Source organism: Eretmochelys imbricata, chromosome 2 (genome assembly GCF_965152235.1).
Source record: "Eretmochelys imbricata isolate rEreImb1 chromosome 2, rEreImb1.hap1, whole genome shotgun sequence".
In the NCBI taxonomy this organism is placed as follows: Eukaryota; Metazoa; Chordata; order Testudines; family Cheloniidae; genus Eretmochelys; species Eretmochelys imbricata.
The window spans coordinates 224,310,843-224,338,118 of NC_135573.1; the positions used below are offsets into that span (position 1 = coordinate 224,310,843).

The following is a 27,276-nucleotide window of genomic DNA, read 5'->3' on the forward strand; positions in this document are numbered from 1 at the left end:
AGGATACTGAATTTTCTAAACCTTTTTTTTTTTTTTTATTAAAGGTTACCTGTAAATTAGTTTAAGTAATCTTGGTCCACAAAGAAAAAGAGTTGGAAAAGGGAATTTTCCTCACTGTGGCTCCAAAATCGGATACAAAAGCTAAAATTGCAATAGATGAAGTGGTGGTTCAGTTCTCCAGCACTGTTTGCCCCCCCCCCCCGAGAAGCATAGAAGCTGGGGTAAGGGCAGAAGGGACATGACTAGGTCATTGAGCCTTACAAACAAGTCTGAAATACAGTACTGCCAATCCCAAAAGTTCAAAAATCATGAGTCTGGTCTCAACAAATATTAAGGGTGGCTTAAAAGTTTTGGATTTTTTTTATTTGCTGTCTGGTTTTTGAGCCTTTAAGAATTAAATTTTCAAACTTTCCTCTGCAACCAGGGCTAGAAACTTTTTTTTAAAATGAAAGCTAAGATTATTGCTCATCATAATTTCTATGACACACACATTTTCTTTTATATGTTTTGTAAACACTTAAATTGGGACTTTCATTTGTTTCTTGATCATGGGCTGAACTAATGTTTATGTTTCACTTCAAACATATGATATAACTATTGAGATTATCATTATCATTTGTTTATTACTCCAAAACATTATTCCCAAATGTCAATGATGTCTTGTTGAAGTGTAAATATTTATATCCCAAGGTACTTAAATTATGCTGAAAACACATAATATTGTTGATAGGCAAACTGAATTATACAGTACCTCTACTGCCGTATCTGTACTTTGTTGATGAAGACTTTCAGTTTTTGTCATTTTCTGCATGAAGTCCTTAGAGTTTCCCTGTGACTCTTCAGATATACTAAAATGTAAAAGAAAGATGGGGAACATATTAATATTACAAGATATTCATTTCAGTTTCCTAATACCTCTAGCTGATTATATAAGAAAAAATTAAACTAGTGACAGAGGACACATATTTTACAAATTCTGTGGTACTCTTTTAATAGTAAAATGCAAAATGATGATGATTACTGTTTATTATTTGTATTGCAGTAATCCCCAAATGCCCCAGTCAGTATCAGCCCCATTGAGAAAAATGCTGTGTAAACACAAAGCTAATCAGAGCCTCTGCCCAAAGACTTTACAGTCTAATTTGAAACAATAAATAAGTGAATGTGACAAAGAAGAAGAGCAAAGGGAGATGGAGGATAAAGGTAATGAAAATAAAAACTTTTAGTTATGCATGTTAGTTACTACACAATTTGACAATTTAAGCTTAAACATAAAAGCTGGGATTTTTGAAAGAGCCTAAGCGACTTAGGAACACAAGTCCTCTTGATCTCACTGGGACCTATTGTCTTAAGTCACGTAGACACTTAAAATTCCACTCAAAATCAATAACAAAGTTTGATGAAATAGGACCAGATGAACTCCGTTCACCTAGGCCGGCAGCAGGCTAAGCGGGGCCTGCGGCTGGGACCTTGGCTGACAAGGGGCCGGCAGCCAGAACCCCAGACCGGCAGTGGGCTGAGCGGGGCTGGCGGCTGGGACCCCAGACTGGCAGTGCACTGAGCGGCTCAGCCCGCTGCCAGGCTGCAGTCCCAGCCCTGTCCATATAGAGTAAGTACCTACCTTCTCCCTGGTTCTAGCCATTCTCTTCCTTTCTCTGCACTGAGATGAGGGTGGGAGTGTGCTGAGAACAGGGCAGGGGGTGAAGGAGCAGGCTGGGGGTTGGGGTGCAGGGTCTGGCCAGGAGCTATAATGAGGGAGGGGGCTCAGGGTTGGGCCAGGAGGTTTGGGTGTGGAGCGCTTCCCTGGGCAGCTCCCATTTGGTGCGAGGGGTGCAGGTGGGAATGTGTGTGTGTGGGGGGGTGTATGTGTGTGTGCGCACACGCGCAGGAGCTCCCGTTTGGTGCTCAGGGTGGGAGTGGGGATGTAGGGGGTGCAAGAGTCAGGGCATGGGGCTGGAGGTGTGTGAGGAGGGTGCAGGAGTCAGGGCAGAGGGCACTGGAGTCAGGGCAGGGGTTGTGGGGGGGGGTGCAGGGGTCAGGGCACGGGGCTGGGGTGTGTGGAGGGTTTGGGAGGTGAGGGCAGAGGGCTAGGGAGTGTGGGGGGGTGCAGGGCTCACAGCAGGGGCCTGGAGGGGATATGCCCTGACTCCACCCCCCTCCCCAAGGTCCCCAGAGCAGAGAGCGCACTGCGGCTCCGCTTTTACCTCTCCCGCTTCATCGCAAGGGCCGTCAGCTGATCGGCCGCGGGGAGGGAGAGAAGGAGGGGCAGGAATCCAGCACGCTGGGGGAAGAGGCCGGGGGCGGGGGAAGCTTGCCTGCCCTGCAAGGAAAGAGCAGTGGGCAGGGGGCGGAAAAGAGCAGGCCGGGCCAGGCAGGATTTTTAGTGGCACACTGCTGTCTGCCCGGACCCAGGCAGACAGCAGAGTGCCATTAAAAATTGGCTCGCGTGCCGTCTTTGCAGGCGTGCCATAGGTTGCCGACCCCTGGGTTACATCATTTCTTTGTAAAATACTTGATTTAAAAAAAAAAGTGATGAGTAAAAAAATGTTCATATAATTTGATGATTTTTTCATATTCTGATGTTAATAAAATATAAAGCTTTGCACGCATTAGATTTTTGAAAACACTAATGTTTACATATGGTGTTCAGTACAACATGGTAAACTCTATAGAAAAGGAGGATACAGATCATGGGATACCTGAACTCTTCAGGGGATTCACTGACATCCTGAAGTCTATTCTGTAAATGAGCAATCTCTGTAGTGTATCTCTCTTCAGTTTCTTTCAACTGCTGCTGGAAATAGGATCGGAGATGCTCAATTTCTTGAGCATGTTGTCCTTCAAGTTGTGTTTTAAGGTTCTCCATCTCCTCCCAATGAGATGCTCTAACCATAAGATCTATAAATGGGTAATTTGAAGGGAGAAAATCAGTTAATTATGTTAATACACATAAAAAGTCTATTTGAAATAGTAAAATGGTGACTAGCAATAACATCAAAGATCTCATAAAATGTTAATGAAGGTAATTATTTTTACTGTGATAGCAGAGCAATCCTATTTTCTATAAACAACAACAATCTTACAAAACACCACAAGAACTCTCTCTCTCTTATTAGAGGTAATATTAATAATCCCTTTAATTGCTGAAAACAAAAAAAATATTACTGAACAGTTCTAGAGCAGATCAGCTGAATTTCTAAACAACATTCCAGAGATTTATAAGAACAAAAAGCACATAAATCAGATGACAGAATCCTCAGTACTTATGGTGTTTAACCTTGTCTTATCCACAGGAAACAAATTTTGATTTAAAGCGGTTTGTTCATCTTTATGGCTATAGACATTACAAATAATTGCATATGTATCTCTTTACCAATAAGGTCCTGGGAAGGGGTCTGAAAGTCTTCTATTTTCATTTGTAAACAGTTGCTTTCCTCTTCTTTTCGATGCTCCAGTTCAACATATGATGTCTGTTGCTCTTCAACCTAGGAAAAGTACAGTAAAAACAAATGACAATTTAAATAATATTTAAATCAAGAATAGAAACTGTAACTGTCCTGAAAGCATAACACAAGTGCTAATACTTTACTTGCACCTAATCTACCATATATATAAACTACATACACATAACCACATATGCATATTTTGCAACCTCTTTCTAAACGTAACCACTGAATATATCACATTTAACCTTTTAATATAAAGCAATGCAGGATACATTGTCTGTACTATTATCAAATTTTCTACTGATGGCACATCAGTAAGAAAAATGACCATTTCATCAAAATCATCTTATATTTGTCTGAAAGAATACTGTGCTATTTACCCAAAGACTGTCTTAAGATCTACGGTATCGAGCATATCAAGATATGGAGGGCAGGAACACTGCAAAGACGATCCATTTGGTCTTATGGTAATAGGTGGAGTATCGCTGGTTACATATGTATTCAAACCATCTTGTTAACAGATCCACCAAGTGGAATTCATAGAGACTTTTATAAATGCTGCACGTCTCTCCCTCCTGCTTTTCAATAAAAGCTAAGTCATGCATGTAAAAAAAGCTTAGAATGAACTCAATGAGAATTTTTACTCTATATTGAAAGCTCATGTTCTGTTTACCTATAAAATATTAGCATATATAAAGGTGCAGGTAACAGGAATCCAAGTTAGCTTAAGGAAGAAGAAATACTTTACTACTGGTCAGATTACCCACAGACTATTCTTTTTATACTTATTTTTAAAAATATAGGACCTCTCTGAGATTATTTGAAGTTTTTCTCTCTTAGAATTTAAAAATCTTTATTTAAGACTACTGAATTTGTTCATAGGTAACAGTGTAGGAAACTTATTTTCAAAACATTTCAATTTTTTTCCATTTCTTTTTAGATTTAGCTAGTTAATCTTATTTCATAATACGTTTTCCAGCCTGTGTTCTAAACAGATCAGGCCAATGCACAGCCAACATGCTGTATGCAGTCTTTGGGCACTTCCCTGTTTTAGATGAATATGTATATTTTCCACTGAATAGGGAGTCAAAGTTATACATATAAGAAAGAAAAAACAGGATATTTGATGTGTCATTCTTTAAATAAGATTATCCGTGTGATTTTACTTTATGTAATTGCTCAATTTTATACATCTACCTGTGCCTATGACCAAAATTGTAAAAAGCAAACAGCAGCAACACCCATAAAAAGTGACAACCTTCAAAATATAGTAGATTCCGCTTAATAGCAACTCTATTAATAAAAACTTTCTGTCCATGGGAACATGGAACCAATACCATGCAATGACTATAATGTTAATTGGCCTGGACATTAGCAACAGGCATGCCGGCTAGTGACAATTTTTTTGTGGAAAGCCTTGGCCGCAGGCAGGTTTGTGGGGCTGCAGCAAGGGACAGAAGCAATGGGACATGCAGAACCCAGGGCCCAGGGTAGGCTGCTGGCAGGGCAGCAGCAGGGAATGGGGCTGTTGGTGGTGCGAAGGCTACAAAGTATTTGTTCTCCCCTGTGCTCTCCAGGTTGCGTCCTGCCTTGAGGACTGGGTTCAACATATTCCAGAGCCCCTGCCTCTTGTGGAAAGCCCTGGCCACAGGCAGGTTTGCAGGGCTGTAACCAGTGAAGGTAGCACTGGGATGTGTTGAACCTGGGGCCTTGGTGCCAGGGGAGGATGCAGCCTGGAAAACACAAGGAGAGGTACCTCGAGCCTCTGAGCTTCCTTCTCTGGCTGCAGCCTTGCAGAACTGCCTCTCTCTTATTGGCAATTGCAGGTTAATGGCCAATTTTGGCCATCTGCTGAGGGGTTGTTAGTAAGCGGAATCTATTGTATATACTAAAAATGGCTGAGCTATAAATCATGACTGAACTATATTTATTTTCCTCAAATTTCTCAGGACCAGACTTGGCTAAGTACTTGTTTTAGGAACCATATGTATGACATTAATTAAACAGTAACACATTAATCACAAATTAATTACAAATTTTAACAAAACTACTTTCTTCGGGAAGGACAATTAGTACATAATTTCCAAGAAAATGTAAAAAATAGCACAAAACCTGACATTTGGTGGTTCCATATTAAACAGCAGGACAAGATTAGAAATGGGGATATTTGAAGCCAAACCCAGCATCCACCTCCATCAGCACTACTTTGGTTTTGGTGGCTTTCTTGGTATGGACATATTAGAATGGAAGATCAATGAATTCTGAAGCAAGTTTATCAAGAAATGGCAGTATATGGCTGACGATTATGGGGGGCAGCAAAAGCTTTGATGGTCAGATTAAATTGCTAGTGATGGACATAAACTGAACATTCCGCCAGGCCACCTTAAGGACCAAGCTAGAGAATAATTCAGATTGCACTCGATCTGCAAGGAGGCCATGTCCCATTGGGATATGCCATGATGATGATAAAAATATCTTGTAAAATCACCTTGAAACATTATAAGAATGTTAGTGTTAACTTTTTTCACCAAGAATACCAACTTAGTATTACATGACATAAAACATCACATTTAAGAGGGTTTTCCATTTAATTTTGAAAAGTTCATTTCCCCTTCTTAGATCCAGGTACATTACACAGTCATTACATGGTCTTTATATATAAGGCCTCAATTCTGCAAAAACTTGCACATGTGCTTCATTTTATGCATGAAATAAATGGGCCAAGTGAAGTTTACATGCACAAATTTAAATATGGACGTGTTTGCAGGATTGGGACTTAATAAACAAGGAATAGATGGAATCCACAACCAGCATCTGGTTTGCATACCCACTTTATAATCATATGGAATTGTAAATAGTTTACCTTTTTACAGTCCCTCATAAACTGTGTATGAAGTGCCATCAGCCTGTTGTATTCTTCCATTATCTTGCTCAGAAGAATTTGCATACTTTCTTGCAAGGCTAAATTACAAAGAGAGCTGGTGACATTTTCATTAAATTCACAGTTACTGCATCATTACATATTGTATTTTTAATTTATCAACTTGCTCACAAATTCTTAACTGAAGAGGATTATTACCATTACCGTTATACTATTCCATTATTGTAAGTGGGAGAGGGGCTGTACAAATGTTTATGCATTAGTATTCATTTGTTTGTTTATAATTTATGGTAGAACTGCTTAGCTTCTCCTGTTGTATGAGCAGAAAAATCAATCTCCTCACATTATCTATCTGAAACTTCCACTACAATAAGCACTGCACAGGATGGCACTCAAAAAAATAAGAGTGATTCAGAATATTGAGGCATCTTGAATGCTGATTAATTGGTGATGTAAATAAGCAACGGAATCATATGCAGAAATAAAAGGGGTATATAAAAATGGTTGAGCTGACATATTAATACTGAGTTCAGATCAGTGATCTCCAAACTGTGGCGCACGCCCCCTAGGGGGGCATGGAGGAACGTCTGGGGGGGCGCAGTGGGGCCTGGGCCAGCCCCCACAGTGGGGTGGGGAGGGAGCGCCACCCTGACCCTCTCTGGTCCTATCTCCCGCCACAGTTGCGGCCCCGGCTCTGCTTCCGGCTTAGCCACTGGCCCCTGCCCCCCGCTCTCAGCCACAGCTCTGCCCCGGCCACCGGCCCCGCTGCGACTCCACTTCCGGCCCAGAGGGGCATTGAAATATTCTATTACTGGTAAGGGGGGTGTGAGAGGAAAAGTTTGGGCACCACTGCCTTAGATTATTAATTATAAATACCAGTATATTAATATAGCGTTGTCAGCAATATCTAAAAGTTACTGCATGTGTTACCTTGAGCTTGAATTCTGTGCGTTGGTAATTCTATGTCAGGTTCTTTTCTCTCAACAGTAGGAACATGGAAAATGTCTTGTTCTCCAGGACTAACTTTGATAGGAGTTGAGTGTTGTTCACTCTGAACACTGCAGAGAAGCTATATGACAAACAAATAAAAATATCAAAAAGAAAAAGATAGTTCAGGCTACAGCAGATTATTTATGACTATATTAAAGACAACAGGCAGAGGAAACAAAATAGAAAAATAGCATCCATAAAGCAGTATCTTTGGGGTAGTAACTTCCGTGGAAATAGCTGTATATGTCTGTTTGCAAAGTTTTCAGATGATAAACGACACTTAATATTTTGCATTTATAAAAAACAGTGGGAAGTGGGGAGGGGGTGGTTCACAAAAAAATATCGCCTTAGCACTGAAACTGACACTGTCAAGTCTTTTAGGTCTTGTAAAATTAGCCCTACCCTGTAGTGGCTCACAGGTCAATGCATATTGCACCATACCTTCACTTTGATTTCCTGCTCCTTTGCTGGTGAGAACTATTCTGTATTGTAGAATACAATCTACGAGAATCCTATAAAAGTGTTTCTAAGATTTTTGAAGAAGTCATTATCCAATCTATACTCAAGAATACATCAGACTGGTAAAAACAAAGGGGATGACGTGAAATGCATGTAAACACAAATGAAAAGAATCCTTCAAATTTATTGGTGCTAGATTGTCCAGGATGTATGGCATTTTAACAATGAGATGGCTGAAGGAAAAAAAAGATTTATCCATATAGCATCTGAAAGCAAGGCTATATTCTGAAAAAAATGATTACAGAAATACAAGTTCAGGGTTCAGCCATTCAAACTCAACCTGGAAACTTAATGTAAAGCTGTGTTCTTTTTGGATTAACACCACTAATACTAAAGCATCTGTAGTTGGAATTTAGTTAACAGTTCCCTTGATGGTGTGTGTAAGTCATAATGAAATCCAGTTCAATCTCTCCCTATATTTGCTCTCTAGTACTACTGTAGCATGAATACAATTCAATAAAAACTTGTTTTAGTCAGGGAAGTAACTCTGCCTAACTTCATACGGGGAGGAGTTTTTTGTACTAAGAAGTGTCATTATCTCTTATTTTGACCATAAATCACTTGAATGTCCTGTACAGAATCATTTAAAATGTATAACGGTGCCCACAATTTGAATAAGATGATATGTTCTCAGTTCAGAGGAGATAAACTAGATTAGACATTATGTAAAGAGGTGGTCACAGGACAGAAGGCAGGAGTAAGGAGAGGGGAATACAAGGGTAATATCTATACAATTATGTGATTACTCTGCTAGAGCTAGCATATGGACTCAAAGTAAAGAAGGCAGGGCTTGGTTTTTTTTTCTTATATTCAAAGTAAGTATCTAACTTGGCCAGTTTCATGTAAATTGGCCAGTTTTGGATGGCAAAAGATAACGTACGTACATCTTTGAATTTTTTTAATATCACAAGTTTGGTGATAAAGGTAACTATATTGACATAATAGACTTCTGAGAAGCATTTGACATAGGCTGCATGACATTATGATAAAAAATTAGCACTGACAAAAATCAATGCAGCCTATATTAAACAGATTAAAAATTTCTCAACTGAGAAACAACAGAAAAGTAACTGTAAATGGGGAAATCATGATTTTGGGTGTGTCTATAGTGGGTCTTGCAGAAATCTGTTCTCAGCCCAATGCTATTCAACATCTTTAGATATGATTTGAAACATAAAAATTGGTGAAATGGTAAATAATGCTGGGAATAGGTCAGTCACAGAGGTTGACCTGCATTTCTTGGTCAGGTGGGCTCATTTGAGCAACATGTATTTTAACATTACCAAATGTAAGGTCATTCATTTAGGAACAAAAAATGTAGGTTACATTTATAAGATGGGGGACTATATCCTGGAAAACAGTAACTCCGTAAAGGAGATGGGAGTCATGGTTTATAATCCTCTGAACAGGGATTCCCAGTGCGATGCTCTAACTACTAGGCCTACAGTTTTTGGACGTATAAGCAGTGGACTACCAAGAAAGAGAAGGAAGGTGGTATTACTTTCACATATAGCATTAGTAAGACCATTTCTGGAATACTGTGTCCAGTTCTTGTGTCCACACTCCAAAAAGAATGTTGAAAAATTGGAAAGATTTCAGAAAAGAACTACAAGAATGACTTGAATTATGGAAAAGATGCCTCATAGTGAAAGACTAAAAAATCTCATGTATTTAGGTTATGTAAAAGAATGCTAAGAGGTGACTTAGCACCTATATAGGGAAGATATTCCTGATAATAGAAGACTCTTTAATCTAGCAGAAAAAAGCAAAACAGTTAGCCATTGGAACAATTTATCAAGGGAAAATGTGGATGCTCCATCACTTGAAGTCTAAAATCAAGACTAAAAGATATGCTATAACTCAAACAGAAGTTATGGTCTTGATGCAGAAATTACTGGGTAAAGTACTTTAGTCTGACTTCCTGCAAAACACAGGCCAATCAATCATAGTGGTCCCTTCTGGCATTAAAATCTACAAATCTCTGATCTTTGGCGATTTACAATAGTTTACAGAAAGGCAGCAAGATTTCAGAAGCACTATATACAGAACATTGTGGGGAAAAATACAGGAGCTGAGGAAATACATGAAGGAAGGAAAAATGTTCTGGTTTCTCAGTCTCAAACTAAAGGATTACTGGGAGAGGAAAATGCTGTGATGAAAATTTGTTAGGGGTGGTGAGAAGAACTAAGAAGAAATAATTCTATCAATATATAAACAGTTCTTGATTTTCAAAATTCCTATGTAAAAAAGTGTTTCTTTGACAAAGTCTTACCTGTGTGAGCCTTAAGCATTCCTCAGACACCGCCCTGCTTAGCTTTTCTATAAGCACCACTGTAGATTTGCCTTCATTGTCTATTAATACAGATTATTAATATTATTAACTTATTTATTGTAGCATGCACTAGATGTCACACACTTTTCAAATAGACAAGAAGGCACAGCCCTAACGAGTTCACAATGTGGACGGACAGAGACAAATAAACTGAAATTGAGGGAATAGGAAAGAAGATGTTGCTTACCTTGTAGAATAACTGCAGTTCTTCTAGATATTTGACCCTAGGTGGTCCACTTCAGGTGTGCATGTGCCCCATGAGCTCATGATGGAAGATGTTTGGTAGCAGTTCCTGTCTGGTCACACATGCGCCCTAGCTACCCTCGTGCCCCTTACTAAGGGCAGTGTCAGATGAACTACCCTCAGTTCCTTCTGTATCACAAAGTCCAATGGAAACAAGACTCCGAGAAAGAAGGGAAGGAGGGCAAGTAGCGTAGCACCCCTGGACAAAAATCTTGAAGGACCCCAATTACTGTACAAGTATCCTCTCCTTCTTTGAGTAATGTCCCTATGGGTGCACCACTTCAAGTGACTCCTGAGCTGCATTCCTTAAAGGAGATGGGTACTGAGGAACCCAGTCTGAGGCTTTTGTAGAATTGCAGTACCAAAGGCAGTCTCTGTCCTAGAGGTATGTATTAGGGCATAGTTTAGAAAAAGCGAGAGCCAAAGACCATGTGGCAGTTCTGCAGATTTCTGCAATGCGTGCAGTTAGGAGCAAGGCAATGGAAGTCTATTGCAATTTGGTGGAATGGGCATAGGAGGGAGCTGAACCTTAGCAGCCTTTCAATAGGTGTCCTGCTGGAAACCCACTTGAATAGTCTCTGGGTTGAAACGGGAGCCCCTTTAATTCTGTCCATAAGAGACAAATAGTCTTCGGGAGACTCTCAAATAGTGGTTTTCAAACTATGGGGTGTTTGTTTTGTTTTTGTTTTTTTTAAAAAAGAAAGGAATTTTGGCCGTCAGTCCCAGGTGGCCAGGGCTTGTGAAGAAGGAGGAACAGGACTTCTTGCCCCTGCAGATGTTCGTGAGATGTCTCTGAAAAAGGACAGGGAAGAAGCAGATGCACAGACATGAGCCTAATGTTATTACCACCAAAACCATCTGTCACAAGTAATCTGCTCCAATTAGGTACAAAAATAGGAGTGATCATCTCCAAAAGGAGGGGGATGGGCGGGTGGGAGGCAGGATGATCCAACTGTAAATCCAGATAATGGGATTGTTCATGGCCCTCGATGAAGGTACAGTATCAGAATGAATCCTTGGATGATGAAGATGACTATGCTGCAACAGTCATGATGACTGATCTTTTTCCTTTCTGGAACCTAAGTTTTTCCTGGAAGGTTCTGAAGGTCTATGGTAAGCTGGAAAGTAAGATCTTTGATCTGTCTGTGACCTGCTGAATCTCCTTTTATTTGCAAGTGTATAAATCCTTAGTGCATGGAGAGTAGCTCTTAAATCATTTAGGGAATGCAAGGACTCATCCATGGATTCACTGGATAGCCTAGGAGGTTCCTGATGATTATAGCCAGGATGCATGTCAAATGACAACTGCTGTAGAGATGGAGTGGGCTGCTGTTATCAGCCACATCAAGAGAAGCCTGAAAAGAAGTTCTTGCCAGGAGTTGACCTTCAGCGATGGTGGCCTGAATTACTTTTAGTGTTCCAAAGGCAAATATTCAATAAAGTAATCAAACTTTGAATAATTTATGTGGTTGTATTTTGCAACAAGCAACTGGTAGTTGGCAATCCTGAATTGCTGCGGGTAGATGAGTAACTCTTACAACCCAAGAGGTCCAACAATTTTTGTTCCTTGTCATGCGGGATGGTTTTGCCATGGTGTGGCCTATTATGCTTGTTCACTGCATCCACCACAAAGGAGGAGGGTACCATGTGTGTGGACAAACATTCTGAGCCTCTAGCAGGGACATAATTCTTTTTATCTGCCCTCTTACAAGTTGGAGGTATTGTGGCCAGCCTTTGCCAAATCATCTTGGCCAGTTGAAGTGAAGTCTTATTTATGGGCACAGCTACCTGGATGGAGGAAGCAGTGTGTAGGATGTCCAAGAGTCTATGCTGGATCTCCTGTATCCCTTCTGAGGGGATTTGAAGAGTGTCAGCATGAGGTCTTGAAACTGATTAAAGTCATTCACATGTGATCAGAGGCAGTGGGACATGACTGCTTCATCAGGAGAGGAGGAAGAGATATTTGACCATCAGCTATTTTCTCATGCTCCTCAAAGGATTCCTCCTGCAGTAGAGAATGAGGTAAAGGAATGGGAGGAACAGGAAATGGTTACTTTTGAGGTTCAGCATGGGGGTAGCTGGATGCTCTGGAAAACTGCTGTTGAAAAGCAGCCCATGGATTCCAGTATGGTCACTGAGGGGGGCAAGAAGGAAAGGCAACAGATACCCAAGATAGGTCATACCAAGAAATATGTGAGATACTTGAGCCTGTTTGTGTCTTGGGGTCTCCTCCGAATAGACTTCATGGGAGATTGGTTTAGGTTGGTAGTCAAATAAGCCTTGGACAGAGAGATGAAGTCAAAGCTGCTTTCATTCCCATAATGAATGGGGAATGCAGACAATAGTGCAACTGCAGGTTGTCCATCCATTTCAGTGGGTACCAGGGAACCAATCGGTACTGGAGAGGAGTGAAATACTGATGGTAGGTGAGACTGTGGTACGCAGAGTCTTCTCGGGTCCGTAAGCAAGGGGGATTCAGGTTAATTGGATACAAACAGGTCCCTAGAAAAGCTGCAGTACCAGGTGAATCTGTGTGGAAACCTGGCAGGGCTTGGCAGTAGAATATAGTAGTACTGAGGATGATGCAGGGTGCAAGAATAACAGTCGACCAGATTATACTGTCGATTTGGGTACGATACACAGTGAGGAAGAAGTGGAGGCCATAGACATTACTGTCTTCCTAGCTGTATAATCTTTAGAGTTCCTAGCATCTTGACTGTGCTTGGATGGTACTAGGCAGGCTTTAGTAGTGATCAATGGGTACTGTGGGGCTTAGAAATTCCCAAAGCCTTCAGTATGGATGGACTTTTGGTACCAGGACACAAGGTCTCTGACACGACAGGGCTCTTAGCACCAACTTATTTTTGAGATTTGGAGCTCCTCTTGCTAGATGACTTGGTGCTTTCTCCTGCCAGTCTCTCCTGTGAAGGTCTTATGGGTCATCAAGCTGCAGAGGTCAACTATGGTCACTGGCAGACTGGTGTACCAGGGAGTAGAGGGCAGGTGGTATCCAGCCCTGGGTCTGATGCAGGTCAGAGGAAGTGCTCCATCATGAGGAGCCTCAGCTTTATTTCCCTGTTCTCTCTATATTTACTTTTGAGCCCTGAGCATTTAGAAGGAATGTGAGTGTCCCTTACACAGTGGCTAGAGCAAGGGTGACCATCACTGACTGGGAAAAGTCCCAACAAGTGACACAATGTTTAAATCCAAGGGAACCAGGCATAGCCTGAGGATTTAAGATTCCCTCAAAGGAGAACCTTTGAGGAGAGGAAACCCTTGAGGATCGGTAAGTGAAAGGTCCCTAAAATAAAACACCGAACTTAACTAGTAAAACTAAATACTATGTTAAAACTAAACTAAACTATTCCAAAGGGTAAGTTAGATAGAAGCAGCTTCACTAGACACTTTGTCTCAGGCCAACGTGGTTGGGAAGGAACTGAGGGCAGTGCATCAACAATGTACTATATATCCTTGGTACGGGGCATGAGGATAGCAAGTGTGCATGTGTGGACCAAACAGGCGCTGCTACCAAAAGTCTCCAAAGGTGCATGGAGCACATGCTCACCTGAAGAGGATCACCCATAGGGACATTACTCAAAGAAGAACATATAGATTTTTCTTAATATACATGTCAACTAGATTTAGTTAGCATGACAGAAATGGGTCCTTAAGAGGGACTTAAATATGGCGTGGTATGGGAATAAGTTCAGGAAGTTCAAACCATATAGGGGGAAGCATGTTAGAAAGCACAGAAGTGATTGACAAATGAGCAGTCAATGGAGGCACCATGGGGGAATAGCAACATGAAGTGAGACACACTCAGATAAGAAGGGAGGGCAGAGTTATACATAGCTTTGAAGGTGGTGATAAACAAGCTTGAATAGTGTGTAAGGAGCCAGTGGAGAGATTCAAGGAGGGGAATGATATAATCAAGACAACGGACAAACAAGGTATTGTGTTACTACATTTAACTAGTATGATTTCAATACGGAATACACACCTAAACATTTTTTTAATGTAACCCTCTAAAATGATTGCTCTAAGACAAATAGCAAAAAATAAATTTGAATACAACCATCTATTAATAAATATAATCATAATAAAAGTGATACCTTACATAAGATTTTTCAAAATTATGTTGAATAATACACAGTGTGTACTACATAATGGGCTTCTTGTAACTTTACAATAATTTGAGTTAAAACATTTAAATATAAAAAAGGAAATATTGGATAGAAGAACCTATTTTGTTAGACAACTGAAGAAAAAATTCTCTCAAACTTTTCTGGTCACATGCTCTCTTTTAAAGAAATATTTTTACACAGAGAACTTCTCTCCTATCATTTTCAACAATATACCTGCTTGTTGACCTTTCACGGTCTGGAGCTCTAGTTGATACATTTTCTTAAGCTCATTCATCTCTTGTGTATGACTGCAGATGAGCTCCTCTTTAAGGCTGCAGAGTGCATTCTCTTTTTCAGCTTTCAAGTACTCACGGACCTGGTCCACATGAGCTGAATAAACCAGAGAGAGACAAATGCGCTGGGCCTCCATCTGTAGCCGTAAATCAGTCTTTGAATGGAAATACACATATTACAAAGAGTTAAAAATAAGGAAGCAAGAAAGTCCAAATTTTCTGTATTTTATTACAGCTGCTAATTTCAGACAATAATAATTTTAAACACGTGCACCTGACACGTAAACATAATATTAACACTTAAATATTTGTTAACTATTATCTAGTTTTTATTTGCAGTCAGAAACCAAATCTGTACAATAATTAAGAGATTTCCTAAGTTCAAAATATATCTGCACATTCTCGCTCTAGTGATTCAGCAATGTAAAGCATACTTACAAACCATATTTTCCTTTGAAAATCATTATTAACTAGTGAACTGATATGAAGTTCAATGGGCATGTGCCGAGACAACGATGGCTGCATGACAGTTTTAAAGAAAATTTTCAGGGGAATGACAATTCAGCTAAGGTAGTCTGGAGAGAAGTTTGACTTGGAGTAGAAGCACAGTCCCAAATTTATTCAGTGAGTGGATTAAAGGACTGAGTTCTTAGCCCTGGTCTACACTAGGACTTTAGGTCGCATTTAGCAGCATTAAATCGACGTAAACCTGCATCCGTCCACACGATGAAGCCCTTTATTTCGACTTAAAGAGCTCTTAAAATCGATTTCCTTACTCCACCCCTGACAAGTGGATTAGCGCTTAAATCGGCCTTACTGGCTCGAATTTGGGGTACTGTGGACACAATTCGACGGTACTGGCCTCCGGGAGCTATCCCAGAATGCTCCATTGTGACCGCTCTGGACAGCACTCTCAACTCAGATGCAAGATTGTTTGCCGTTGCTCTGACGCAGGACACGGCTTACAGGGCTGGCTTCAGGGAGCTAAAATCAACAAAGGGGGTGGCTTTACAACAAGGAGTATTTCAGGCAGGACTTCACGGAGGGTTCCAATAAGAAATGGTGCACCTAAGTTATTGTTCTTATTGGAACAAGGAGGTCAGCCTGACCTCTGATTGATACATGGCTAGATTTACCTCGCTGCACCTTCTCTGTGAGTGACTGCAGTGTGACCTAGAGGAATGAGTCCCCTAGACAGGGGAGGGGGGGAAGCAAATGAGTACAAAACAAGTCTGGTCTATTTCTTGTTTTGATCCACTCCATCTATCTTTTACATCTTTGGCTGGCAGCAGACGGTGGAGAAGGACTGCATGCCATCCACATCTCATGGCTGCTCGGCAGAAGATGGTACAGTACGACTGCTAGCCATCCTTATCTCTTGCCTGCCCGGCAGAAGATGGTACAGTACGACTGCTAGCAATCCGTATCGCCTGCCTGCTCACCATAAGACGGTTCAATAGGACTGACTGCAGGACTAAAGAGAATGACCTGGTCAAGTCACTCCAAATTTAGTCCCTGCGCCCATATCTGCCCAGGCGCTCCCAGCCGATGTGGCCAGGAGCACCTCGGACACGACGAGGACGGCTACCAGTCGTATTGCACCGTCTGCTGCCAGAAGGCAATGGGTTGCTGCTACTGTGTAGCAATGCCGTACTGCGTCTGCCAGCACCCAGGAGACATACGGTGACGGTTACTTGAGCAGGCTCCATGCTTGCCGTGGTATGGCGTCTGCACAGGTAATTCAGAAAAAAAAGGCGCAAAACGATTGTCTGCCCTTCCTTTCACGGAGGGAAGGAGAGAGGGAAGGGGGGCCTGACGATATGTACCCAGAACCACCCGCGATAATGTTTTAGCCCCATCAGGCATTGGGATCTCAACCCAGAATTCCAATGGGCAGAGGAGACTGCGGGAACTGTGGGATAGCTATCCACAGTGCAATGCTCTGGAAGTCGACTCTAGCCTCAGTACTGTGGAAGCACTCCGCCGAGTTAATGCACTTAGAGCATTTTCTGTGGGGACACACACACTCGAATATATAAAACCGATTTCTAAAAAAACGACTTCTATAAATTCGACCTTATTCCGTAGTGTAGACATACCCTTAGTTTAAACGCGCAGCAGTCCCTTCACAAAGGAAGTGAATATCAAATCATGCTGTGTGCTTGACTGGAAAGGCAAGAAATAGCATCAATTCTCAAACCAGTGAGATAGTCAGGGACCTGTTTATGATTTACATATCAAATTATATTTTGTAAATTTTGATATTTAGGTAATTTCTCTTGTTATTTCAAGCCTCTCTTTATTTTTCTTCTCTATTTTTCTACATTAGCACACAGTGCACTGAAATTAACATTGGATTCTATGGCCCAGGTCTTTGGCTAAGGCTAAGAAGCATATATCACAACTGAGGAAGGGCAAGTTAAAATTTAGCCTGATATCCACTTTGGTAATAAATGCCATGTGGACTATTAATAGTAGACTGTTTTAAAACTGTCAAGAAATACATATGATAACCTAAAACAACCTGGTAGAGGAAAAAGTCTAAGGTATTGGTGCCTATGAAAAACCTAACTTTTGCTACAATATTTATTGAATCATTGCATATAGATTTAAGGACAGATTTTTGGTGCCAGTCTCTGTTTAAATATTAGTAAAATATCTAACTAAACTGTTTGTACCCACAAGCAAGTAGAGATAATACTATTTGTATTTGTATCTGCAATTCAGCACGGATACAAAAATGCAGGCCTAACTGCACCTCCAAAAACTGAGGTTAGGTGGAGGCCCAACTGGCTTTTAATATCTTCTGACAGTTTATTCACCTTCCATTTCTCCACTTCTCATCCAGAAAAATTAAATTTAGAGAACATTAATATAGTGGCAGTGGGTTGTTAAAGATTCTACTTTTTGTTTTGCAAGTTTAATCGAACATAATTAGTGAGAAAATATAGTGAATTGTCTGCATTCCTTCCAATTTTTTGTTTGAGTGGTTATACTGTAGAGCTGGAGAACAAATCATAAACAAGGTAGAAGTGTCTTGGAAAAAATAACCAACTCTTTCCTGACCTCTCCAACAAAAATCTAGAGTCATTAAAACTTTTACTTTCTTTGAGTAAGATAGGATGTTACAATTGTATTGAAGACAAAATGCAATAATTAGGTTTTGCTTCATAATATTTTAACTGATGGCAAAGAATTTACCAAAACAAAGTTTAATTTTAGTTAAAATATTAAATTTAGTGAAAGCAAAAAACATTCATTTCTTTTGATCTATTCATACATCCATTAAAAAGGAACCCCTTCACACACTCCTTGAGAATTCTTAAACTTACAGCTATGAAACAGATCACTCCTATGACTGCCCACCCTTAACCACTAATCAACATATCCACAACAAACAAGCCCAGAAGCAAAAGGCATATTTAAGATAAACATTAACTTTCATTATTTTAAACAGATGTACTCCTAGAAACGTTCTTTACCATACAGGTTTCTATAAACATACCTGTTCAGATTTTAATATATCCAGCTGCTGCTGAAGCTGATCATTTTCATGCTGTGTAATGGCCAGTAGTGACGTTTCTCCTGCTAGTCGGTCAGTCAGCTGGTGCACATGATCCAACAGTGATTGCTGCTCGGGATTCAACATTTGCTGAATTTTCTTCTCTGTTACATGATGATGATCTGAATCTTTACACAAACTCAGATCATCTTCTCTTACTTTTATTTCCTCACCAAGTTCATTGCTGGGATCAATTATTAGATTTCTAGTTTCAGACACTGGGATAGCATCTGCTTGAGCTTTCTCTTTAGAGTATTTTGTCTTCTGTTCAAAAATCTTAACATTTTCTGCCTGATTGTGGCTAATTATGATTTCTTGTTCTTTAAATCTTGCTAAAACTTGTTCTTTCTCCTGTTTTAAAGATTTGACTTCTTCACTTAATTGACAAATTTCACTATGTTTTAATTTTAATTGTTCAGAAAGATCTGAAAGTCTCAAGGACAATTCCATTTTCTCACGCCGGGCTACCTCAAGCTTTTCCATAAGTTCTGTACTATCTTTCTCAACAACTTCTCCAACTTCAAAAGTTTCTGCTCTGCATATTTTGTCTTCTTTAGAGCCTTCAAAGACTGAACTTTTAGTTTTCAATACAACCAGTTCATAGCTTTGTAAATGTTGAAGCTCTTCAGTCAGAGCCTTAAGCTTGGTTTTATATTCAGCTTCCTCTTTGTTTTTGCTCTCTTCTAAATCAGCTTTTATCTTTAGAAGACAAGCATATTCTTCCTGCAGCTCTTGATAACTAGCTTCAAAATTTTTCTCAGCAAATGAAAAAGTATTCTTTTGCCTCTCAATTTCTGCTTTGAGTTCAATGTCTTGTTTTATAAACTGCTCATTTTCAGCCATTAGCTTTTCTATTCTTTTTTGCATGTCAAGGTCTTCTGACTTAGAATAAATATTGTCTGTGAAAATCAACTTTTCTTCTGAACTAACCAAAATGTGCTTTAATTTCTCCTCTAAAGATCTATTTTCATCTTTAAGAAGATTATTTTGTGTCTCAAGCTCTTTACATTTTTCTTGAAGGCTAACTTCTTTCTCTTTCATTTGTTTCTCCAACAATTCAGTTTTAAGTTGCAACTCTTGAACTTCTTGTTCAAGTATACCCTCTTCTTTTTCTTCTTGCCAAAGAACATCAATCTCCTTTTGGAGTTCCTGTATTTGAAGTGTCATTTCTTCCGATTTAGAATTTACAACAGACTGCTGCAAATCTTTCAGCTTTGAAATCTCCAACAACAGCTGACTTTGCTTTGTTATTAAGCTGTCCTTTTCAAATTGCATGGCTTCTATCTTTTGACTCATTTCATTTTGTACTCCTTCTAATTGCTGTTTATAGTGTGTGGCCAAGTTATCTTTAAGAATTTCAATGTTTATTCTGTGCTCTTGTTGTAAGTCTTCTCTAAGGTTGGATAGTTCTTCTTCATGACTAAACAGAAGCTGTGTCCTCAGTTTCTCTAATTCAGCTTCTTGAGATTCAGCCATTCTGTCCAAAACTTCATCCTTCTCTCTTTCTAGCATTTCAAGTTTTATTTTATAATTTGTGACTTCTGCCTCATGTTTTAATTCTAACTCTTTCCTTAGCTCAGATGCAGAAGCAAGCTGAGCTTTCAGCTCTTCAATCATAACCTGGTATTCATCTGCTTCATTTAATCTGCATTCTTTGTCCATTATGGTCTGCTTGGCTCTCTGAATCTGCTCTCTTGCAAAGGTCAATTCTTGAAAAAGACCTTTAATTTGTGTTTGTTGAAGAGACTTCTCTGCTGAAATGTCTTCCAGTTGTTTTGACAAATCTTGCTTTATTTTTTCCTTCTCATAATTAGCATCTTGCAATTTCTTATTCAATTCATTAATTGCAATATTCATTACATGTACTTGATCTTCACTAATATTATCACTTGAACATGGATTTAAAGTTTTCTCCAGCTCAATTTTTTGTTGGGCAAGAAGTTCTTCAATTTCTAATGCATGTTGCTTAATTAACTCTTGCTTCATTTGTACAATCTGCTGCCCATACATCTCATCTAATTCTGCCTGAAGTTGTGCCAGTCTCCTTTGTGTTTCTAATTCCATTCTTTGAACAATGTCAGTTTCAAATTGGCTGTCTTTATGGCATCGCTTCTGTAATTCTTCCACAGTACCCATTAACTGTTTTATTTCATCAGAACATTGTCTTTCTTTTTGTTTGCAGTTAGCCAGTTGCAGTCTCACATTATTTGCCTCTTGATTCTTTTGTACAATCTGTTCTTTTAATTCCTCCAGTGATTTATTGGCATCGGATAATTTTTCCTTCACCTGAAATGCATTTTTTTCTTCTTCTATTATTTTTGCTTTCAGCTCTCCAATTAGTACTTCTTTTTCTTGTAGTTTTTTATTAGAATCTTCTCTTTCATTTTTGTGTTTCTCCTTTAAAAAGCAAAAACATGCCATATTTTAACTTTTGGCATCTCAATATTTAAATGTTTTTAAACTTTGAATATTATACTTAAAAATTCTTCTTAAAAACATCATGTTACTCTGTAACCATTTCTAAAATTAGATCTAAACCATTTGCTACTCAATTTCAATAATTTTCTCTGCATTGGGAATAAATTATGGTTCAAGATCACTTTATTTTTTCCAGTGCTGCACTTGCATTTCAAAAATGTTTGGCTTAGTTGAAAAGCAATTCTTACAGAATTAGTTTCCTACACAAACTACTTTTCTTCAGAAATTAGAAGTTCTAAAGGGAAATATACACAAGAATAACATTTAAAATGTGAGGGAAGGTTTGACAGCAACTCTTTGAGCACCACCATTAGGGGCTGATCCACCACCCACTGAAGTCAATGGGAGTTTTTTTCATTGATTTTAATGGGCATTGTATCAATATGCACCAAGGGTCCATTAATTTTCATATTGTATACATTATGCCATTTGAAAATGCCACTGAATACAAGTAGATATATCAATAGGCCCAAATATGCACTCTTTTAGTGGATGTATTTCAAATGTCTGCAGAACAGTCAAGAGGTTTTAATTGGTGCTTCTTTAAAGTGCATTCAATTTTGTGCAGCGATTTGAGAGGTCTTCCATGAAGGACACTAAATAAACACAAAAGATATACCATAAAGCATAAAAGTACTTCTTGTTTAAGACGAGAGTTGTTCAATCAACTTTTTATATTTTCTTTCAAAGTTACTGATATTTATCACAGAATATCAGGGTTGGAAGGGACCTCAGGAGGTCCAATCCCCTGCTCAAAGCAGGACCAATCCACAACTAAATCATCCCAGCCAGGGCTTTGTCAAGCCTGGCCTTAAAAACTTCTAAGGAAGGAGATTCCACCACCTCCCTAGGTAACGCATTCCAGTACTTCACCACCCTCCTAGGGAAAAAGTTTTTCCTAATATCCAACCTAAACCTCCCCCACTGCAACTTGAGACCATTACTCCTCATTCTGTCATCTGCTACCACTGAGAACAGTCTAGATCCATCCCCTTTGGAACCCCCTTTCAGGTAGTTGAAAGCAGCTATCAAATCCCCCCTCATTCTTCTCTTCCGCAGACTAAACAATCCCAGTTCCCTCAGCCTCTCCTCATAACTCATGTGTTGCAGTCCCCTAATAATTTTTGTTGCCCTCCGCTGCACTCTTTCCAATTTTTCCACATCCTTCTTGTAGTGTGGGGCCCAAAACTGGACACAGTACTCCAGATGAGGCCTCACCAATGTCGAATAGAGGGGAACGATCACTTCCCTCGATCTGCTGGCAATGCCCCTACCCAAAATGCCATTGGCCTTCTTGGCAACAAGGGCACACTGTTGACTCATATCCAGCTTCTCGTCACCCCTAGGTCCTTTTCTGCAGAACTGCTGCCTAGCCATTCAGTCCCTAGTCTGTAATGGTGCATTGGATTCTTCCATCCTTAGTGCAGGATTCTACACTTGTCCTTGCTGAACCTCATCAGATTTCTTTTGGCCCAATCCTCCAATTTGTCTAGGTCCCTCTGTATCCTATCCCTACCCTCCAGCGTATCTACCTCTCCTCCCAGTTTAGTGTCATCTGCAAACTTGCTGAGGGTGCAATCCACACCATCCTCCAGATCATTTATGAAGATATTGAACAAAACCTGCCCCAGGACTGACCCTTGGGACACTCCACTTCATACCAGCTGCCAACTAGACATGGAGCCGTTGAGCCCGACAATCTAGCCAGCTTTCTATCCACCTTATAGTCCATTCATCCAGCCCATACTTCTTTAACTTGCTGGCAAGAATACTGTGGGAGACTGTGTCAAAAGCTTTGCTAAAGTCAAGGAACAACACATCCACTGCTTTCCCCTCATCCACACAGCCAGTTATCTCATCATAGAAGGCAATTAGATTAGTCAGGCATGACTTGCCCTTGGTGAATCCATGCTGACTGTTCCTGATCACTTTCCTCTCCTCTAAGTGCTTCAGAATTGATTCCTTGAGGACCTGCTCCATGATTTTTCCAGGGACTGAGGTGAGGCTGACTGGCCAGTAGTTCCCAGGATCCTCCTTCTTCCCTTTTTTAAAGATGGGCACTACACTAGCCTTTTTCCAGTCATCCGGAACTTCCCCCGATCACCATGAGTTTTCAAAGATAATGGCCAATGGCTCTGCAATCACATCCGCCAACTCCTTTAGCACTCTCGGATGCAGCGCATCCGGCCCCATGGACTTGTGCTCGTCCAGCTTTTCTAAATAGTCCCAAACCACTTCTTTCTCCACAGAGGGCTGGTCACCTCCTCCCCATGCTGTGCTGCCCAGTGCAGTAGTTTGGGAGCTGACCTTGTTCATGGAGCCAGAGGCAAAAAAAGCATTGAGTACATTAGCTTTTTCCTCATCCGCTGTCACTAGGCTGCCTCCCGCATTCAGTAAGGTGCCCACACTTTCCTTGACCACCTTCTTGTTGCCAACATACGTGAAGAAACCCTTCTTGTTATTCTTAACATCTCTTGCTAGCTGCAACTCCAGGTGTGATTTGGCCTTCCTGATTTCACTCCTGCATGCCCGAACAATATTTTTATACTCTTCCCTGGTCATTTGTCCAGTCTTCCACTTCTTGTAAGCTTCTTTTTTGTGTTTAAGATCAGCAAGGATTTCACTGTTAAGCCAAGCCGGTCACCTACCATATTTAATATTCTTTCTACACATCGGGATGGTTTGTCCCTGTAACCTTAATAAGGATTCTTTAAAATGCAGCCAGCTCTCCGGGACTCCTTTCCCCCTCATGTTATTCTCCCAGGGGATTCTGCCCATCAGTTCCCTGAGGGAGTCAAAGTCTGCTTTTCTGAAGTCCAGGATCCATATTCTGCTGCTCTCCTTTCTTCCTTGTGTCAGGATCCTGAACTCGACCATCCCATGGTCACTGCCTCCCAGGTTCCCATTCACTTTTGCTTCCCCTGCTAATTCTTCCCGGTTTGTGAGCAGCAGGTTAAGAAGAGCCCTGCCCCTAGTTGGTTCCTCCAGCCCTTGCACCAGGAAATTGTCCCCTACACTTTCCAAAAATTTCCTGGATTGTCTGTGTACTGCTGTATTGCTCTCCCAGCAGATATCAGGGTGATTGAAGTTTCCCATGAGAACCAGGGCGTGTGATCTAGTAACTTCTGTTAGTTGCCGGAAGAAAGCCTCGTCCACCTCATCCCCCTGGTCAGGTGGTCTAGAGCAGACTCCCACCATGACATCACCCTTTTTGCTCAAACTCCTAAACTTAATCCAGAGACACTCAGGTTTTTCTGCAGTTTCATAGCGGAGCTCTGAGCAGTCATACTGCTCTCTTACATACAGTGCAACTCCCCCACCTTTTCTGCCCTGCCTGTCCTTCCTGAACAGTTTATATCCATCCATGACAGTACTCCAGTCATGTGAGTTATTCCACCAAGTCTCTGTTATTCCAATCACATCATAATTCCTTGACTGTGCCAGGACTTCCAGTTCTCCCTGCTGGTTTCCCAGGCTTCTTGCATTTGTGTATAGACACTTGAGTTAACTTGCTGTTTGTTCTGCTTTCTTAGTATGAGGCAGGAGCCCTCCCCTCTCGCTCTCTCCGGCTCGTGCTTCCTCCCGGTATCCCACGACACCGTTAAATGCTTATTTAATATAAGCATTCTAATTCCAGTTCTGCCTTTCTCATTCACTTGTTATAAGTATTTCTGCTGTAATTATAAGTTGATTTTAGACTCTAGAAAAAATGTCCAAATAAAGAACCAGGCAATTCAGCTAGTACTGACTTCTAAACTATGCATACAATATACATTTAATATAATAAAGGTAACAGTCCCTGTCTTAAAGAGACAACAAGTTCCTTTTATAAAATGAATATAGGAAGCCAATATTTTTGCTGCCTCTAATAAGGAGTTGCACACACGTATTTGGTGTTACATTTATAATTAACTTCAAAGGAACTACAATTAGTAAAACAACATCAAGTCAATAGTAAAAGGTATCAGTCTAGTAAGAAACCTACCATTTCATAGACTGTGATTCTGTCTTGCAGAAGGGTAATATGTACTTCAAATTCTTTATTCTTTTTTTGGTAATTCTTCAGTAGATATTCTTGTTCTTCTAGCTGTTGCTGATGTGTAAGGATCTGTTGTTTGGCTTGCAATAAATCCGCAGCTGTACTACTATGGCTGGTATTCCTTAAGGCTTCACTTGCCTGTAACTTACACATAGAAAAAATACACATAGGTCAGAGTTTTCTAAACCAGCAATCCTCCCATTTGCTCCAGTTTATCTATAAGCAGGGAAAGACTCTTTGAAATTTGTTTGTCACATTATATTCTCTTTTAGTAGCAATTGTGACAGGGTCGGGCCACATGGCTTCAGGAGAGTAACAGAAGGCAGATATATTAGCCCCAGGTTAAGTAGGACCCTTTTCCCTGGATAAGGTAACATGGAAGGTTCCGGAACAATCAGGAACCTTCTGGACACAATTCAGACAGACAGGCTGATTAGAACACCTGCAGCCAATCAAGAAGCTGCTAGAATCAATGAAGGCAGGCTAATCAGGGCACCTGGGTTTAAAAAAGGAGCTCATTTCAGTTTGTGTAAGGAGTGTGCGCGTGTAAGGAGCTGGGAGCAAGAGGTGCTAGGAGCCGAGAGTGAGAATGCATACTGTTGGAGGACTGAGGAGTACAAGCCGGTATCAAGTGGAGTGCCCTAAGGGTCGGTCCTGGGGCCGGTTTTGTTCAATATCTTCATAAATGATCTGGAGGATGGTGTGGATTGCACTCTCAGCAAATTTGCGGATGATACTAAACTGGGAGGAGTGGTAGATACCCTGGAGGGGAGGGATAGGATACAGAAGGACCTAGACAAATTGGAGGATTGGGCCAAAAGAAATCTGATGAGGTTCAATAAGGATAAGTGCAGGGTCCTGCACTTAGGATGGAAGAATCCAATGCACCGCTACAGACTAGGGACCGAATGGCTAGGCAGCAGTTCTGCGGAAAAGGACCTAGGGGTGACAGTGGACGAGAAGCTGGATATGAGTCAGCAATGTGCCCTTGTTGCCAAGAAGGCCAATGGCATTTTGGGATGTATAAGTAGGGGCATAGCGAGCAGATCGAGGGACGTGATCGTTCCCCTCTATTCGACATTGGTGAGGCCTCATCTGGAGTACTGTGTCCAGTTTTGGGCCCCACACTACAAGAAGGATGTGGATAAATTGGAGAGAGTCCAGCGAAGGGCAACAAAAATGATTAGGGGTCTGGAACACATGACTTATGAGGAGAGGCTGAGGGAGCTGGGATTGTTTAGCCTGCAGAAGAGAAGAATGAGGGGGGATTTGATAGCTGCTTTCAACTACCTGAAAGGGGGTTCCAAAGAGGATGGCTCTAGACTGTTCTCAATGGTAGCAGATGACAGAATGAGGAGTAATGGTCTCAAGTTGCAGTGGGGGAGGTTTAGATTGGATATTAGGAAAAACTTTTTCACTAAGAGGGTGGTGAAACACTGGAATGCGTTACCTAGGGAGGTGGTAGAATCTCCTTCCTTAGAGGTTTTTAAGGTCAGGCTTGACAAAGCCCTGGCTGGGATGATTTAACTGGGAATTGGTCCTGCTTCGAGCAGGGGGTTGGACTAGATGACCTTCAGGGGTCCCTTCCAACCCTGATATTCTATGATTCTATGATTCTAAGCATTATCAGACACCAGGAGGAAAGTCCTATGGTGAGGATAAAGAAGGTGTTGGGAGGAGGCCATGGGGAAGTAGCCCAGGGAGTTGTAGCTGTCGCACATCTGTTCCAGGAGGCACTCTAGACAGCTGCATTCCACAGGGCTCTGGGCTGGAACCCGGAGTAGAGGGCAGGCCTGGTTCCCCCCAAACCTCCCAACTCCTGGTCAGACACAGGAGGAGCTGACCTGGACTGCGGGTTCACGAAAACAGCCAAACTGAGGACTACCATGAAGCTCCAAGGCGAGCAAATCCGCCAATAAGCTCAAGACCCACCAAGGTAGAGGAGGAACTTTGTCACACAATGGAATGGTGTTCATCATGTTGGAATAGCCAGCAAATTATTTTTTCATGCTCAGTATTACACTGCTGCTTCTTACACCCAAGGTCATCAGGGGAGAGATCTTGAACAACTGCTGGAGATGAAACAAGGCCCAGAGGGGATGGGCAATGCCAGTATACTTGTGTGGTAAGAGGGGTGGCTGCCCCTCCATCTCAAGTTGACTGCCTTCCCATTGGCTTGGGATGAGTGATCTGGCTAGCTGATTGGCTCTTGTGTACCCTCTCACCCATATTTATACTCTCTTGGGCTTTTCAACAGCCTCTTGTTCCTGTTGGCTGCTCTGCCCTGCCCTCCCCTGCACTCCTCTTAAGTTGTAGTGTAGGAGCTGTGTTTTTTAGGAGGTTGCAGGTGTCACTGATCACCTGTTTTG

At 41.0% G+C, this 27,276-nt stretch overlaps 1 protein-coding gene across 8 annotated transcripts in view; it reads right to left on the reverse strand.

Annotated features, from left to right (window-relative positions):
- The window catches only part of AKAP9 (A-kinase anchoring protein 9), a 203,337-nt gene that overhangs the window by 88,993 nt on the left and 87,068 nt on the right, over nt 1-27,276 (reverse strand). For all 8 annotated transcript variants that reach the window (XM_077808122.1, XM_077808119.1, XM_077808120.1 and 5 more), the window contains 9 exons: nt 24,854-25,051; nt 18,334-20,787; nt 14,770-14,983; nt 10,109-10,188; nt 7,258-7,396; nt 6,310-6,407; nt 3,374-3,485; nt 2,700-2,898; nt 752-848 (listed from right to left, as the gene is read on the reverse strand). In XM_077808122.1, the coding sequence (XP_077664248.1) occupies nt 752-848; nt 2,700-2,898; nt 3,374-3,485; nt 6,310-6,407; nt 7,258-7,396; nt 10,109-10,188; nt 14,770-14,983; nt 18,334-20,787; nt 24,854-25,051 (3,591 nt within the window). The remainder of the gene's footprint in view (nt 1-751; nt 849-2,699; nt 2,899-3,373; nt 3,486-6,309; nt 6,408-7,257; nt 7,397-10,108; nt 10,189-14,769; nt 14,984-18,333; nt 20,788-24,853; nt 25,052-27,276) is intronic.